Source organism: Mixophyes fleayi, chromosome 2 (assembly GCF_038048845.1).
Source record: "Mixophyes fleayi isolate aMixFle1 chromosome 2, aMixFle1.hap1, whole genome shotgun sequence".
In the NCBI taxonomy this organism is placed as follows: Eukaryota; Metazoa; Chordata; class Amphibia; order Anura; family Limnodynastidae; genus Mixophyes; species Mixophyes fleayi.
Genome location: NC_134403.1, coordinates 40,696,911 through 40,716,390, shown reverse-complemented (window position 1 = coordinate 40,716,390; position 19,480 = coordinate 40,696,911). Strand labels below are relative to the sequence as shown.

Here is a 19,480-nt window from a genome sequence, read left to right as displayed (position 1 = left end):
GTTGTGCAAATAATAGCCACAGCTATCATGAATTCCCATACATTTTTTGAAAGGGGGAAGGTGTGGTAGCTTTGGTGAAGGCAACACATGAATGGTCAGATAATATTGCTAAACAATCACACTATTGGCATCAGAGACAAAATGTGCCCCTCCCCATGCGCCAGCCAGCTTCAAACTTCACCAATTTTTTTCATTTTTTTTATTTAAAAAAATATTTTATATAATATATAGCAAAAATGATAATAGGAAGTAAATATGGTAGGGAAAAAAGAGTGGTAGATAGGAGTCAGTCAGTCAATTCTCCCTGTTAATATGTAACAGTACTCAACAGGTATGGAATAATGTAGACCTATGCGATTCGCCCGTTCCATGCTTCCTCGGGGATGCTTGTAATGATTGTTTTAAAATTACATAGAAGTCTCTGAATATTCATAGAGTCCCATTAGGTCTTACAGTTTCCTTATAGATAGCTAGTTCAGCTCCATGATAGGTTGAGCGCACTACCCTATCAAGCAGAGGTAAGTTTGCATAAGCGCAGCTCATTGGGTCACTTTGTTAGTGACTGCCTTAGTGTACGATTTGAAATAAATAAATAATTGTCCTCATTCAGGATCATGTAAAAAGATAAAAACATGCCTCCAAAACAAAATAAAGCATAAAGGGCCTGAGTCATTAAGGCAAAAAAGAAGTAAATGTTCTCTGGGACAAACCATGTTACAACTTAAGGGGTGCAAATTAGTTTATTATTTTGCACATAAGTTAAATACTGGCTGTTTTTTCATCTAGCACACAAATACTTGTTAGCTTTATTATTACACTGAAATTTAAAGTTGATCTAGGACATGTCCTACCCCAAGTATAAATCTGTCCCAACATTTTAAATTTACCTCCCCCTCCAATGCAACATGGTTTTGCCCAAGTGCAAATGTTACTCCTTTTTTATGCTTTGCTCTCCTTAATGACTCAGGCCCAAAGAGTGCAATACATTTTATTACAGTGTTAGTAGGGTCCCTCAATGAGCTTAAGGAAATAGAGATAGAGCTGATTGTGTCATATAATTAGTGGCAAGATGTAAAAGTAACAGAAACTTGCATATATACCTTTTGGCAAATGAAATTAAAGAAAGGTGTTAAGATCAAAATCCAGATTAAGGCCAGAAGAGTTTTTAAATTAAAAATCCATTTCACTTCCTCTTGAGTTATTTTTTTAATAGCAAAAATGATGTATCCTTTTCCTTTAAATAACTGCATATGAAAAACATTGCATAATATTTGTAATAAGATTGTAATTTAATTAGTGCAGTTTTAAGGCTTGTTTCTTTGAGTAGAGGCGTATTACAAAACAAATTATATTTGTGTTTATCTAAATTGCTTATCTAAGATACACAATATCAAAGTCTTATTAGAGGTGATAATGATTTATTTTACTGCCCTTTAAAATTGGTTATAGTACTTATTTTTCTTTTTTAATAACCATTCATAAATCCCAAGTCAATTGGATTTTCTGCTGATCCCAATTTAGCTGAATTAGAGTAAAATGTAATTACCCTGTAAAAAAAATTTTAATTTTGCCAATTTACACTATAAATTTAATTTGTTGTGAATTACCATAATAATTGTGTATTTGCGCTACATAATTTTATACTAGCCACCAATAAAACTGAATAATAAAGCTTATTATTTGGATATTAAAGCATTTAATGCACATGTTAAATGTATTTATTATATTATTTATCTCTCTTATTTATCAATGTAAAATAAACCAGCATTGATAATTTAGATGTAGTTTTATACTTATTATAGGATAATATTGATTTCAATATTGGGCAGTGCTGTTATAGCATATGTATTAAATGTAATAGATTAATTATACAACAACAAAATAGAAAGCTGGTAAATATAGAACTTTGCTATGACTGTGTAATTTCGTGTATGGTATATATTTAAATCTGTTTTAATAAAGAAATAAGTATAATTTGGGAAAAAAAATCCTTGTGTTAAGATGCCTACAGTTATGAAAGCAGCGTGGCGTATCTGGTCTCATGCTTGTTATTGAATGCTTTTCTTTAGTATATTTTGGTTCCCCAACATATGTCACTTTCAAATAGAAAATTATCACCTTCCCAAACAATAAACATTATTTCCATTAAAAAGTCAACATTTTTAAAAACTAGTACATTTATTACAGTAAATGACATTTGCATTTAAATATTTATTGTCTGAAATGTTAAAACATACAAATTGGATATGAAGTTTTGTTTATAAATTCCTATACTTTGAATACCGAGCATACTGCACTTGACTTTAGAATTCTTAGTCATGAATAAATTTGCTCTCGATAATAATTTGTACCAAAAGCAGATAACGGTGGGAGTGCAAAAAGTGGAGATGTTGCCTATAGTAACCAATCAGATTCTAGCTGTCATTTTGTAAAATGTGCTAAATAAATGAGAACTAGATACTGATTGGTTGCTATAGGCAACATCTCCACTTTTCAAACCAGCCGGAAACTCCCAGCTTGATAGATTTACCCCTTAGACCAGGCCTGTCCAACCTGCGGCCCTCAGCGTGCTCAGCGAGGGCGAATGAAATGCAGGTATAATCCACAGTTCCACTTTACACCTCTGGTACAAAAGCTGCAATGTTCAAAACGGTGCCAGTCAAAGGTACTGTAACATGATGTGCAGTGTGCGACTGCACTGCTGGGGAAGGGTGATCGTGTTGGCACTCTAGCGGGGAGGCTTTCCCCTAGATCCACACCTGCTCGGGTGTCACTCAAAGCATCCTTGAGTGCCACCTTTTGATACATGTGCCAAGGGTTGCCGACGCCTGCTGTATGTGACTGTGAGTTATCTCTTTTTTTCATAGTTGATATCAAAGACTCAGCTGTCACATACACACATCTGCACCTTAAAATAGATATCTGAAAGGACAACATATAACTAAATGTAAGTTACAGTTACTGTGTTTCAGCTGTATAGTTGCTTCTATATTCACCTTGTACATGACAGTATGTAGTTGGCCAGTTTATGGATGGCTCTGAATATTTCTGAGTATTAATAAGAGAGTGAACATTCCATGTACTGGCAGGAGCATGCTCACTGTGCTTCTGAGAAGCATCCTGTGACATCATCATACTGCCAGCTCTCAGTGTCATAGGACCCACACCACCAGCATTTAGATGGTGCTTCTGTTTATAATGGATAGAGGGAGAGAAACAGTTTTATAGCCATACTTGTCAACTTTTTTTACTTCTGGAGCTCCTGGGCAGGTGGTTGGGTGGTCAGTGGGGAGGGGCATGGTGATGCATCACTGTGGACCCGCCCCTGCTGTGCAGTGCAGAGATTTGCAGCATTGCGAAATGGGGGCTGGATCATTATGACTCGAATCGCACCTCTGCCCAGGACCTGAAATTTGGGAGTCTCACGAACATTCCAAGAGAGCAGGCAAGTATGTTTATAGCTGATTTTGTATCGCTGATTTTCTCCAAAAATGGTACTGTATGTGTGTGTTAATAACTATATATTGTAATTAGGCTTTTACTCAGGTTTGTACTTTAATGTTACATTTTCAAAAGTTACACTTTAAATAATAAGTTATAACCAAACTGATTATTTTTTATTTTAAATGTAATACATCTATTCTAACAATCTTCTGACAGCTCTATTATAATTAATGCTTACAAAATACTGGCCATTTTTATAACTTATTGTTCTCTCATCTCTATAATAAACAATAATTTCAAAATGGTTATTTCTCAATCGGTAATATCTCAAAAATAGTATATCTTCACTCATTCATGGCCGCTTCTGGGTCATTCCAAGTTTAATTCCCATATAAACTCCACCACTTTAAGCATCTTTTTCTCAGGCCAGAATAAAGATGTATTGCTCAAACATTAATTGCAAAATAATCATCCGAAATGTCAAACCTCCTGTGGTCCAATTAAAGAACTTAATTCATAGCCTGGGCTTCTGAGATTTCAAGTAGAATGTCTGAATAGCTCTTCTAATGATGGGGTAATATTGTTGCCTTGAAACTAGATTGAAAGACAGAACATAACTGTGTTTACTCATTTTCTTTACAGCTATAATAGCAGCTAGTCACAATCTTTATCTTTAACACAATATTTCAGGTAGACAGATATCCTTCATTAGTGTCTGCTTTTTTGTAACTGAATTTTCTTTTTTAGAAGAGCCATGCAAATTAAAGCACTAGATTGTACAACATTGTTTGATATATGCATAACATACGCATCATGGAAGAGTGACTACCAGTGGGGTAATTAGACACTACTGGCCCCCATTGCAAAATTATGAAGGGGGCCACCCCTTTAAGCTATCTCAGTTCCGGATGCCTTCCAACATTTAAACTGGGACACAGCCCACCAGTTCTGAAATTAATGTGTCTGTGTAATGTTAGAGCCATGCTTCCGAAGAACTAGGACACCCCCAACCCCTTCCTCTTCTCATAAAGGCACCTTTGAATTGTGATGAGCAGGGACGCAACCCCCCCTCCCAACTTCCTGCAGGCCTGGACAAACATGCCTCAAATCGGGACTGATCTGCTGAAATCCGGACAGTTGAGAGTTCTGGTAATGTCCCCAATTATCTTTTCACCTCGCGGCTGTAACCTGCAACTGTCTGCATGTAGAATTGCGCAGTGCACACTTCTCCCAGAATTCTGGCGTTAGTTTAATTGTAGAAGAAAAAAACCCTTCACTATTATATACACAGTAAGTTTATGTGGACACTAGAGATCAAATTCACAAATGTTGATCATTTGTGATCAATGGACAGCACAACCACTACACTGCAGGAAATAACAGAGAGCCGCTATTGTTTTTACTACTGGCAATCTGGTACCCACATTTGATTAACAGAAAGACTACCTACTTACGTACAGAAAACTAAAACACAGCCATTACATGCAATGCAGACCACAGAAGACCTTCATTTATTCAGCAATGTATGGCCAGCCCTGTTATGTAAACATTTTCGAAACTTTTATTTCGTAGATAGGTGAAAACCATGATTTGTTTATGCTATTGCGCTATCTCCTGGAAAATAATGAGTTTGGGCCAATCACACTATACTCCTGCATTGTGGGGTCTGTAGTATGCGGCCCCATTATGACACGCTTAAAGCATATGTTTATGCCATTCTTCATGCAGAAGCCTATAACATAGTATTTTGAATTGCATGTACCTTAAGTTATAGGCAACTCAAAACAAAAAACGTAAAGACGCCATTTTTGCGCCACACATTCCACTTGTACGTTTTAGTAAACTTTGGCAAAAAATGTAATTTTAATCGAAAAATATTTTTTGGCCATATTGGGTAGATTTCCTTTGCCTCGTTGAATTTTTTTAAACAAGCACAGTTTTATTGGATAGCATAAAGTCTTATGAAAAAGACTTTGTGTGGGTACTGCACAGGGAAAGGACTAGTAATGATGCTGGAATGTGACCAGCCCAAAAATAACCAGCAATTACCAGAGTGCTACATACTAAGTTCTCCCACCCCACCGGACATGTGCATGCAGCCCCCCAGCACACATGGACCAACGTTTGTAACAGAACAGACCACATGAGCATTCTGATGCTTTGGGGGCAACTTATTTGCGTGAAGAAGAAAAGTGTTAAATATGACCTTTCAGTATATTGTATCTCAGGTGCCTTGTTTTACACGATGCACAAAATAAATGTATAAACAACGGGAAGAGAAGGCATTCATCCCACAAATTATCTAACTACCTGAGACAGAAATGCAAACACCAACACAATGAGCGTGCAGCCCGTACTTGCCAATATTTTAAAATATTTTCTAGGGACACTCGGCTACTGAGCTGCTTCTGAGTATGTTAGAATGACGCACAATCTCTGTGCACCTTGGAACACTACAGTTCCATCATGACAAGTTAACTGAATTTGATTATAGCATGCTTATTTGGATTTTAAATACTCCCCTTAAATATTACCATATAAAAGCTCATAGAATGAGAAGAGATGGTAATGATTGCAGAACATGAGGAATTCTATTGTGTAGTCAATGTCAAAACATGGAGATATTTCTAAGGAAAAATCTAGGGACAAGCGACAACAATGGCAGTTTGTGTATGACATAGATAGAAAGACTCTATTTCCCTGCATCTCAAATGTACAAAGTGCATCTTGTGTGCAGTCACAGTACTGCATGCCATCACACACTACATCAAGCACCAGGAGAAAATCATTGTCAGACTTGGCAAATGTTCAGACCTGCAGACCTAGTGTAACAAAGCAGATTCTACAGGCCTGGTGGTATGGTAGAGAGGCGAAGGTCCTCCCAGTAGTATTGGAATAAAACAAGAAACACAGGGCTAAAACTACAGGTAAATTATAATGCAAATCTTTCAGCTGACACATGAATCGTACTTGTACAATGTGAAATCAGTAATCAACTTGACGCATTCGTAACTTCTGACCTCCGTAAACAGCATTTCTGCACAGTAAACGATTTCCAGTGTAAATGATAGTGTCCACTTAGCAATCTGTGGAATAAGCAGCTCTCTCCCAGCAACTGTAGGCTTAAACAACTTGCAATTCGCTCATCAGCAACCATTTTAGGCAGTTTTACAATAGAATCAAACTTCTGATGCAATATAGACAAACTCTTGTGGTGAATGGTTGCTCTCTGTGTCCCAATCAGCTTGCAGATAACTTTAAATACAACCGATTTACCTGGAACAAAGTCTTCGTTAGACAGTACTATCATACCTCTCAATAGCAATATTACAGTCCCGGTTTCACTTAAATAACTTGAACATAGCAAAGCTAAATAAACTTCTCTGTCTTCATATGAGTCATGCTGACATCTCATGGGCAGTGGCAAGTTAGGTCTTTTCCTGTACTGCAAAGGTGCTTCTTTCTTGGCTGTCTGCAAACATCCCTCAAGACAACAATTTATTCATAGCATGCAGTGGCTTTTTGTGGGAAGATCCTAGATTAGCTCAGCCAGCAGTCAGACACATCACTTTTCACACTAGCCAGACCGTTTTTGGCTCCTTCCCTTTTCCCCAATAATCTCCTGGAACCTTCTAGTTCATTCATTGCAGTTTGCCCATCCCAAAATGGCAGACACAATTTGCATATAACTTTTCAGATGCACTCTGGGGAACTGTAGTTTTCTGAATAAGTACATACAGTAATATACCTGTGATTTGCAGGGTATTACATTAGGGGTGTAATCTCTATAGAATATGTCAAGAAACCCTGCCATAAACAATATATAACACAACCTATTATTTGTTTTTTGTTGCAGGACCACAAGGTGCTTTGTTTGAACATTCAGTGGAAACCCCACTTGTCAGAGCCGATTCCTCTAAACAACTCAGGTATTGTAATGTGATGTTAACACAGAATGATCCATATTACACAAGTAATGTATAATCTCCCGTAAATAATATCTGCAAAAACAGCAAGTTCTGAAGTCACCGCTTAATGAAAACCTGCATCAAAAACCACCAGAAAAAAGACAGATTTCTTATACCTGCTTCTGATTGGCTAGCCTGCTCAAATATGCTGTTTGAGCTATCTTGCCATTCAGAACATAGGCACCACTGATTTATGGATTATGTGCACAATCATAATTTATTGATTAAGGGACAAAATTAGTTTCTAATATTTTTTTTAATTAAGGCAGCAATATTATTCTAATGGAAAGTCTCTTATTAAAGACAATGAAGAGGACAATTACTATGGGAGTTGTAGTCCCAGTAACAACGAGTATGATGAAGAAGATAATGATGTAATAAATAATAGTCAACTAACACCAAGGAATACTGTCCCTTGAAGAAGATTAAGTGTAGATAAGAGCAATGGAATAGGGGCAGAGTAGTGCTAATAAACACTGATAAATGATAAGGATAATCAGAGAAGAAGTAGTCATGGCAATGTAGACAGTTCATGGTAATTAGCCCTATGCATGGTGCTGTGCATTATATGGCAGGTTACTCATGCTTGCCGTGGACACTGACCAATTCTGGACTCCTGGAGGGATCTTTAAACACAGATTAGAGGCCTAGTTGGTTCTCTAGTGTCTCTTCTCTATAGACAGTAATTTAGTAGTAGTTTTAGCAACAGCAAGAACCTGGAGCACTGGAAAGGAAACGGGATACTCTGCACACAATTGGAACAATGCTGGCTTCTCCCTTGACCTCAGGGCTGAACCTGGACTCTCTCTGTTCCTCTGGGCTGGACCTGGCCTCTCTCTGGACCACCAAAATGGACTCACTTTATACATTTGGTATCTTATCCAGAATCCCTGGCAGCTTGCTCTGTAATGAGCTCTTTAAGCAAGGCTGGCAGCTTTATCTGTAAGGCTGGCAGCTCCTTATGTGAAACATACATGCCTCTCTGTGAGACAGGCAGCTCTGTCTAAGGGATGTGTAGACCTTCTCATTTCCTACAGTCTCTGTATGCTGTGGGTGCCCTCTGTGTCTTTGCCTTGCTCTGCAGCATAAAGTACTCACTCTCACTTCTAAGCTTAGTGGCTGTGGCTGAACTTTGTTCTGACTCCCATTGGCTCTTCAGGGTCCCAGCACTGGCCAATTCCCCCTCATCTATGGCCACACTTCTGCTATTCTCCTTCCTCTCTCTGCTTTGGCACTAAGTTCTCTGCGTCTGTTGGGCTTTGCCATCACTTCTTATTTGCAGTCCTAAGACGTACTGGGAGTTGAAGTTTCCATCACTCAAGGCAGTGTTGGAGGCCCCTTACTGCCTGTGATTTTTGCCAGGAAACCCACAGGGAGGGTTGGTCTTTTTGCTGCTTACACCACGCAGGTCACTGGTTCTCTACCAGGCTAGAATGACAGGAGAAGAGAATGTTAAACGACTAGGGGAGACCAGAAAAGGAAATCCAGGATACAAGGATTACTCGAAGAGAAACAGATACAGGATGTCAGGATTTCAGGATTAGCTGAGAAGCATATAGTGCTGGATGCCAGGATCTGCTGAATAGGAATCGGATACAGGATAACAGGATAGGCTCAGAAGCATATAGTGCTGGATTCCAGGATCTGCTGAATAGGAATGGGTACAGGGTACCGGAATACCAGGATTTGCACAGAAGTATATAGTGCTGGATGCCAGGGTCTGCAGAATGGAAATGGATACGGGTTACCAGGAAGAAGGCGAAGAACTTAATACCAGCATCCACAAGGAATACATAGGAATACAGGTGCCAAAATAATCCAGCAGTTTAGCAGGCTACAGGACATGAAGATCTGGTACCATATTGCCAGAATAGGTGCCTTAAATAGTCAGAAGGATGAGAGGGAGTGAGATGTAATCAGCCAATAGCTGGGAAGGGGAAATTATAAAAGACAGGAGTGCGCACTCGAAATCCAAAATGACGCCTGCCATCGGAAAACCACGGCTCAGATGAGCCCAATGGAGGAAGCCAGGCCTATGCACCGGACCCCGGTAAAACAGCAGGAGAGTCTGGCACGTGGCAACAGGGATTGGACTGTTCTGAGTGTTATTATTTAAGTTACATATTGAGCTCTATGCAAAAATAAATGAAAGAGGGCTGGTATTTCCTGTTTCCTATTAAACAAAAAAAAATGACATATACCATACATTAACAGGTTCGGGTAAGCAGGGAGCCGGTGTGATTGTTTTCGAGTCTTTTCAACCATGTTCGTGTGTGTTCACACATTATCGAGTGCCTTCTTAATGATTTTTTATTATCTTTTATTTATAAAGGGCCAACATATTACATAGCGCTGTACATTGAGGGGATCATGATACAAACAAATGGCATGAAACCAATGGTAAAGATGGCCCTGCCCAAATGATCGTACAATCTAAGAGGCATGGGGGACATTGGAAACAATAGGTAGAAAGTTAATGTAACCTTCCCCTTACGTTAAGGGACTGCATGCTTACGGAAGCTGAGAGCCGCAAAGTAATGACTTAGCTCTTTTCAGAGAGGGGGCCCTGGAGGCTACATCGGTTTTGCCATGTTATGGGGCCCAGCAATGGACTCTTCCATCCCTGAGTGGCATTCCTGGGATAACAAGTGCCCACAGAGCATTTTAGTACCACAAAATTCTTTAGTCAGCACAATCATACACAGGATTTTGGTGCAGCACAATGATGGCCAGTCCTCAATGTTATCCCTAATATTAAAATCTGTCTATACAATATTATATCCAACAGTATCCACCTTAAGTGCTAAATACAATTCCCATTTTGTGGATTGTTGATGTATGCATGGGTACTGCTGGTGTAAGGGGTTCCACAGTAGGCTCTAAAAGTTGAAAACCATTATACCAGAATTGACCATCCTTATACAAATTGTGCCCACCTCTTTACCAGCAGTGCCCCCCTCCCCATTATACCCTCAGAGGCCACTTTAGTCTTCTTCTTCCAGGCTCTGCCATTCTCTCCTTGCTGTAAATTTTAAGAGGAGATGATCAGAGAGGGGAGGCTGGCAGAAGTCTACTAGGGGCTGCAGCTTGCTTTATTGCCCCCAAACTTCTGTAGAGCTGCTCATGCCCAGAGGGATGAATGAATGAGGCTTTGAACGTCACAACGCTGCACAGTGCAGAGATATATTTTACAAACTCTGAATCTAAGATTTCTCTAGAGATTCAGAGAATCCAGGACAATGGAATAAATCTAGGATTTTTCATGGGACATGCAGGACCATTGGCAAGCATGCTAAAGTCCCAGAAGCAATTCACTTGTTAAATCAATCAATAAATTGTTCATTCACCAGTCTTATTATAATAGACAATACATTACCAGGGTTCAAAAAAAGGATGTATCCAGTAGCACCTTGCAAGTATAATAGACTACTGAGTGTGCATATGTTTACAAATAAATGTGATTTTTCAATCTTCAAAGCGTTGCTGTCACCTACTGTACACCCAATGGAGGCAGCCACTTTGTAAGATGAACCAATGGTCAGCCTATCAATTCACTAGGAACTAGTGACATCACTGAGGCATGAACTGATTCTACTGGGCAACAAGTACATCTAAAGATGAGATTGGGGCAGAACTTTGTGACTTGTGACAGTGTTCACTATAAATCATCCTTGTCCATGATTTGTTCAAGGTAAAACCACTATGTTTTTCGGAGGAGCTAGATGAAAGGGTAAAAAGGGTCATTAACATTATTTAAGCTCGATAAGTAATATGACAACATCTGTACTTTGACAAATTCAATTACTTTCAATGGGGCTTTTGTCTATTTTTAATTATCTTAGGAGTCAGTACATTATAAAACTAAGGTCGGTGAGCTACCACTTATAAATCTCTGTCAAATCTGAGTCATAGATACTGAAGTATTCTGGCTGTTACCAGCTTTGTATGTCTATTTTGCAGGGATAGGAACATCACAATAACATAATTATGTTTACTATGCTGAAGTGATTTTCAAGCTATGCATATTATTTTCTGTACTGCACTTAATGTTGTGTAGTGCTTCACATTAAGGGGTGAAGACTGTTACTCATAAAGTTCTGAAAGCCAAAGAGAGAACCAAATCAGATGTATGAACCTTGTTTAATATAAAGGTGTATTTGGCCCCCCCAATCTTAATGTACCAGTTTGACAGCAGCCTCACGTCACTACTCTCTACTGTGGGTTGTTGATTTTATATGTGCTCTCTGAGCATTCCAAGGTTAGAATTGGCTACGAATTGGTATTTGGCTAACAAAAAAAGGTGCACTGACACCTTAAAATAAAATAATTTCTGCTGCTCAATAATAATTTTATAAATACAGATAACCAAACATCTCCTCCTACAGTCACCTTGAGGAGCACTGCTAAAGGAGGTAATGAAGAATGGAGTTTCATACACATGTCCACAGAGCTCCTCACATTTTCTTCTACAGTCAATGTCAGGAGCACTACCAGGCAAATTTAATCATGGAGGGAAAGTCAGAGGTAGTAGGGAAATACAGGGCAAACGTTTAAATATATTTTAGGGTTTAGGCACAAGAAAAACCCCAAGTCGCAAACATTCTGCATTCCGTATACTAATGATGTCATGAGGCTGTCTCTGTCATACCACTTCCACACTGTCCGGGATAATACCAGGTGACAGTGCAGGACACAACAGCAAATTTCCGGGTAGACCGTGTTCACACTGAACACAGGTCTGCCTGGGTGTCCCTAGCAACATTTCAAGAGGAGCTTTGATTGGCTCCTCTTGTGATGTTTTTTTTGTTTTGTTTTTTAACTTTACAAGAGGTTTCAGTGAGACCCGGATTGAAAAACTCGGGTCTCACCGTTCAGATTGGAGGCTACCTGGGTCGGACCCGAGAATAACCCTCCTAAAGACCCGGGTCTGCCGACCTGGGAATTAGCAGAGGACCCGTTCACACTGAGCCTCAACCCGGGTTGTCTGGGCTTGCCCCGGCAATAACCCGGGTTTTTGAGAACGGGGTATCAGTCTTAAAGGGGCAACCAGCAGTGCACAGACTGGGGCCCAGTGGCGAGGTAGTGGAACTCTTGGGGGGTAAGGCCAGTCCTATGCGGTCTAATTATATAAAGATTTAAAGAATACTACTGTGAAATAAATCTCATAATTTAAAAGCCCACCATTAACAAAGTGTAACGTACTTAATAAGTATACCTGCAGTCATGTTTTTATTGGATGAGTTGGTTGTTTTTTTTTAGCCTCTGCAAATGTATTTTGTCTTTCACGCTGCACATTCATTGCTATATTGGGTCTTATAAAATTGCACATTACTACATCAGTGTTCAAACATAGTTATAAGAAGACTTTACATTTCTCACATAATGACCTTCATAGCTTTGCTGTTTATGTTTCTGTTATTTATTTAGTTATTTATTTTCTTTTAATCACTTTTCATTTTAATGTGTTTTGTTATTTCCTCCCCGTCTGCTCTGAATCCCCGCCAGCATTTTGCAAGGTGCAATTCAGCAGCTGTAGCTCAAATTGTTATTTATTATAGATTTCAGTCTTGATCATAGTTCGTCTTATTTTTATTTCTTTGTGCTAATTTTATAGCTTTTACGCTGCTACTCAATTTTCTCTGACACTTTTATGTGCCTACTAAGGTGTCAGAGCAGAAGCTTTATTGCACCGTGAGTGTAACAAAACGCAGAATAAATCAATTGTTGCGATGTCTCCACTTGTATCATTGTGTCCTGAAAGGTAAAGCGTCTCATTTCCGGAGATCACTAACTGAATGGGCGGCAAATGAATGGCAACGACTGATATTTTTTTTTTTTCCTAAAAAAAGATGTCACATTCAATTATCTCTTACTCTGGAGAAGCAGTAACAGCATTTTGTCAGAAAACACTTCTTATTATTACCTCTTCAAAAGTGACGACAAGCTTTTCTTCCACTTGCTGAGAAAACAAAATATATAAATAGCACTGGTATATTTCATGTACAGAGAGGTTATTTAAGGGCTGCATTGCCAATGTCAATAATCTTCTTTCCAATAAAGCGTTCTCCTTTCATTTTTCAGCTTTGACCTTTAGGTTACTGTTATACTCTTCATCTCAGTAAGGACAATGCTTTCATTCAAAGGCCCAAAATTTCCTCATGAGTCTATTTTTTTCAATAGGTCAACGGAACAAATGAGTGGGTTTTTTTTTGCTACTTTGTAAGATCCAGCACTTTGTCGAATCAATCTCTTTATAAATCTACTTATAAATGCCAATCGTAACTCAAACCCTGAGGCCAGGAGACAGGAGCGCAAATCTTCAACATACAAACCATTGCAAATATTTCTGCACGTTGGATGAAATCCCCATATAGTCCACAGTGACAGTCTTCTAAATTTAATTGTAGGTATTTATTATATAGGATCTTTGCTTTGTGTTTCTTACCATATCATCTCCAGAAACATCGCCCTATTGCTCTTATAACAAACGTCCATTTATAAAGGAATAAAAATACAAGATTCCACACTACGGGCCTGAGTCATTAAGGAGAGCAAAGCAAAAGAGATGGAGTAACTTTGCTCCTGGACAAACCATGTTACAGTGGAAGGCGTGCAAATTAGTTTGTTATTTTGCATATAAGTTAAATACCGGCTGTTTTTTCATGTAGCACATAAATACTTGATAGCTTTATTTTTACACTGAAATTTAAAGTTGATCTAGGACATGCACTATCCCAACTATAAATCTGTCCCCACATTTAAAATTTAACTCCCTCTTCAATGCAACATGTTTTGGCCTAGGTGCAAAGTTACTCCTTTTTATGCTTAATGACTCAAGCCCTAAGATGGGAATCATTAACACTTAAAAATGCTTAAAAATGCTTCATGTGAACACAATACTATGGCTGGCAAATTTTAGCCCAATGGACAAGACTCGGCTCAGCAGCCTATTAGGAACATTTGAAAGAAAAAAAATGCAGGTAGCCCAGTGACTCAGCCAAGGTAGCCCACTATTGGTCCAGCCAGGGGGGCAGATCACCCCCTGATCCCCAGCCCAGCCAGCCTCTGTCAATGTCGCTATATTCCAGTAGGTGGCGATCAAGGCTCAAGACCTCCAAGTCTGCTAGTGGAAGACTTTTGCTTCTATTTTACATATTAGATTAGAGACATTACGTAACTATATCATCAAGCTTGATGTACATACAGCTGTGTGGTAGCTGTTGCTAAACCTAATTATGATTGTACTGGATGTACAAATTAATATATCCTATCATTGATATTTTTGTCAATTATTGTCCCTCCAACTGGTTGCTCCCCATCTCACGTATCAGTACCATTCAAGAGTCTGTCAGGGCAGGGAGATGTATGTCCTCTCTCTTCCTTCTATACCTCCGTCATTGGATAAGATTGGAAGTACGTAAGGTTAGCTTGGTATAGATTTAGTTGTCATGACTTTTTATTAATGAAACTAGAAGCTGTTGTATAAACCACACTAAAGTTTACGTAAAGTGGTTATATTGTAAATATATATATTTTTTTTATATATATATTTGATTTCTACTCCTCTGATTCAAGAATTCCGGGGTTCCTGATCACTTCCTCTTCTCTGCTCTGCCTGTCAGTAACGCCATTAGCATAGTTACACTGGAGGGTAGCGCCCATTGAGGCAGATCCATGTCAGATTCTGTCTGGAATTATCAGACCTTCTTAATGAGGATATCTATTAATTGGAGGGGTCATTCTAGGTGGATTTGCTGTGGTATCCAAATGCACATGTATCTGCCAGTATACCATACATGTCTCCAATTGTTTTTTTATTCTTTGGCATTTTTCCTAAATTTTAAACCTTTATATATGGAGCTTTTTTTGGGCAACTACCAAAATTTGCCCTGATATGTTTGTAGTGTGAAACAGCTGCCAGTCCCAATTTGGTATGATTTGCTAGATTTTTAAATTAAAAAAATGTCAGTACCCTGTAGTACATGTCATGGTCTATTCTTTGTTATCGTATGGAGCGTATGGTTTCTATCTAGTATTCACAGAATGCAGTGATACCACAGATGGTATTAATCTTCATTAGTCATCCTATCAAAATACTTTAGACATCAACAGTGGCTATCACTCTGTACTTGTCTTGTCTTGTCCCTGCATTTAACAGGTATATACTGCTTGATGTACTTGGAGTTAGAATCCACATGTCTCTATGATCAGCTTCATTGTAAAGGTATCAGAATGCATCAACACATTTCTTACAAACCTGCCAAATGGCAATAAGGTGTGGCGGATTTTCCAAGGTAGAAAAACTCTTTAAAAGCTGCTTTTGAGGCAACTTGGTCCCTTTGGCCTAACTTCTTTTTACAGAATGTAGTTGTAGGTAAATAGTTTGATGCGCTCAGCAATCCCTTGCTGCCGATTCCTCTCTTCTCACTTTGTATAGTCTGTACAAATAACATTGTGTTCCACATGTCAGAAGTGCAGCCCAGATATAAAGCCACATTCATGGAACCTTCCATTTGTAGAACTCATAAAAGAAGATCTTACCAGGACCTTAAGTGACCGTAAGGCAGCATGTTAGATCTATAATACAGAGTGTATATTATGAATGCACTGAAACCTTTGCTTCAAGATTTAACCAAATCCTAAGAGTTTCTAGCAATCTTTCGGTGTGGTCAATCCCATAGGATCCAGTCAACAGACTGCAAACCTAGATTTCCCTACAATTTTACTGTACATGACATAATGTTACCTCGTCCAGGAGCTAATATACCACGTATCACTCACACTGCTCCTTAATTATAACACCCATATAAGGATAGGAATTGGTTTGGTATTCATCCAAATCTATTGTAAAACAATACACTGTTCAACCCAACCCTAAATTCTAGATTTCTTGCATCCCTAATAAGTAATAAACTGGCTCAGCAATACTTTGTGCAGAAAGGAAGACAGAATAAATATAGAATTAGTGGAGTAAGGGTAAATTATTAAGTGTTCTCCCCTTGTGAGAGGCACCGGAAAAACAACTGCATAGAGCGGCCCTTGTGTAAATCTGCGGAGGGGGTGTGACTACATGGACCAATAGGAGACGACAATCACAGATTACTGTTTCTTATTGGACTTCCTGTTCACAACCCCCTCAAAAAGATTTGTGGGGCCCTATGTGACAGAAACTGAGGAGCCCCGGTCCTGCGTGCAGCTCCCGGGGGTCCACTAAGGGGGAATAGCAGGTCAGTGTAAAGTGACCAGGTAAGTGGGATACTGCTTATCTAGAATACAATCTGCATGGTAGGACCTGAGATACACAGGAAAAGGAACAAGTGTTCTTCGCATAGAATACATTTGATTATTATGTACATTGTGACATAGTAATTTGTTATTTACTATTCATCTTTCAGATTGGAGTCACCTACTCGATCTTTGAGCATGGATGCCCCAAAAGGAGTCTACATAAAGGCGCAGACTGGTGAAATTGAAGCGATTTCACGGAGGGACATTCATTTACACAGCAGCGATGGAATGGTTTGTAATCATTATACATTTAAACACTTTGATATCATTTTATGTAACAGAGCAAAAGCAAACATATAGAAAGAGCTCACTAATAATCCAGGATGCTGTTTTACCTCTAGTGTCAAATTTCCTGCATCCATGCGACAAGGAAACTGCAGTTCTAAAATGTAAAAAAATGTGATAGAGAAGAGAAGGTGCAACAAGTAGGAGTCTTAAATGCCACTTAATTAGATACTGCTGTTGAAATTAAGATGACACCTGTCACATGCATACAATGGAGGCCGCCATTTTGTAGACCAATCTTCATGAGAAGGCACCATTTTAAGTCACTATCAACCAGTGATGTCACTGCTTCCTTTTTAGTAGGAAAGCTGTATCCTCATTAAGACTGGTTCAATGGCTTCCTCCAATGAGTGCTGGTGAAAGGCGCCCTTTAATAGTAATATACATATTTATCAGCACGTTACAAGAGATATTCCTACTCAAATTGTGTTTCACTATAGACTACAGTCAAAGTATCCTGTTTCCAGGGCTAGAACTACTTATGGTGCAGCCCATAGTGCCCTGGGATCCAGGAACTGTCATAAATTCTAAACTCAGAATTCTGATGTACATAACATTGAGATTCCTGGAACATCTGGCAGAATTAGAGTGAATAGTCGTCTATGTTTTATTGTACTTTGTGCCTAGTAGAAGCAGGGGTGACTTTTAAAAACCTACAGAGCAATCTTTGAAAGAGACCACAAAGTTTTCTAGGAAGGGACACCCTTCACATTTGTCTTCACCCATCTCCAACCTTCCCCTCACTTATCTTGCCAAGCCGACTGCCCACCTCTGGTCAGGGTTCCCTTCCCTTCTGGGCAGAATTTACTTTTGGAGAACTAGAATGCAGGCTGACATGCATGGCGTTCTGAGGCTTCACACGTCTTGCGGTATTAGTGGTGACACAGAAGTGCGCTCACCAGGCTGACCGCGCTCCGGCGCATTTGTGCAGCTCTAGGCTCTTATGCTGCGGGTGCACAGAGTTGTACACTTGTAACTAATCCTAAAATAAGTGTTTCTGTTATTGCATGTTGTTCCATTTTAAATCTCATTATCCTGTTCAGTACATTAATCAATTATTTAGTCTGACTATTTTTCTACATTTCTGACCCCCTATTTCTATTAATTAAAATTAACATTTTTATAATGTTGAATATTTGCTGATGAAAATATATAGCATTATGGCATACAAATCATTCCACTGCTCTAAGGTTTGAACATTGTACAAACCCATCAGTTTCCAGGATGAACAAGGCACTTGACATTTTTATATTCATACTGCAAAATAATAGCACTGTGGCCATTACGAAGCCTTGCCAAAGTCACACTTGGGCATAGCCTGGTAAAATGTCATTATTTATAATGACTTGTAAAAATTGCCTGACGGTACCCAGCGTTCCCTGCATATTTCATAGTAACATTTTGAACGTTTTAAAAGTCACAAGTAAGTAAATGTTACTATAGTCAATATACAGTTCTGTATGGGAGCCGCAACAGACATTTGCACTAATCACTACCTAACGTTATTTGCTCTGGCAAGGTTAATCTATTAACCTCTGAAGCATGTGCACAAAATATACATATAAAGACGTGTACTCTGCTCACAGTGGGCCTAAATCATCAAGGCACGCGTTCTGTGCGCAACCTGTGATTACTTTAAAACACACATATTTCGGTTTTGCGCACTCCTGAATTCATCAATGAATCTCAGGATATGAGCGCTGTTGAATTCAGGTGTAGGTCTGCTGTGCTCTGGAACACAAGACACTGCACGATACATCCAATTAAAATAGATATAGATAGATGGATGGATGGATATATATATATTAATTTAATGCCACCAGTTAAAAGTAAAGGAATTAGTGACCAAACAGTAAAAAAAGTATTTTTTTCTCATGAAATACATTTATTAGGATGATCTTAATGTCTACTGAACATAAAATATTTTTTTACAGTTGCTCCTGATTGCAAACACATGTTGTAGCATGCATACAAGACATGTCATCGCTAGCACTCCGGACTTAGGCTAGCCCTGTAGCTGGAGTGAGAGATACGTCAGGAAAGCAAGTAACTTTGAGACGCTAAGGGCTTGATTCGGACGTGGCTGAGTGTGCTTGAGTTTGGCACGCTCCTACTGTACATTGACTACAGCAAAATGGCCCCTTAACCGCTTTGATCACTCCCCGGAATCTCAGTGAAGTAAATGTGGTTTGCGTTTGAAGACGAGGAGGACAGGGTTGCATTTACAAGCGTATGTCTGGGCATGTGCAGAGTGATTTTGCATATGATGCGCTCACAATCAGTAGATACGTGCCTTGATGAATCAGGCCCAGATATCTGTTACACTCTTTTATTTGCAAAATGTTGTTATTGTTTATTGCCACTGATGATCGCTGGAGAATATAAGTCAATATAAAGTATAGAGGGTGACTCATTTGTGAGCATAATAGCCTCTAATAGCAATATGAACAAAAGATAAGAGAGAGGATATAGGAGTATATTTACTAAACTGCGGG

The 19,480-nt window shown here is 39.0% G+C and overlaps 1 protein-coding gene across 3 annotated transcripts in view; it reads left to right on the top strand.

The window, feature by feature from the left end:
- The window catches only part of SGCG (sarcoglycan gamma), a 333,094-nt gene that overhangs the window by 308,845 nt on the left and 4,769 nt on the right, over positions 1–19,480 (top strand). For all 3 annotated transcript variants that reach the window (XM_075198842.1, XM_075198844.1, XM_075198843.1), the window contains exons 6-7: positions 7,301–7,373; positions 16,808–16,931. In XM_075198842.1, the coding sequence (XP_075054943.1) occupies positions 7,301–7,373; positions 16,808–16,931 (197 nt within the window). The remainder of the gene's footprint in view (positions 1–7,300; positions 7,374–16,807; positions 16,932–19,480) is intronic.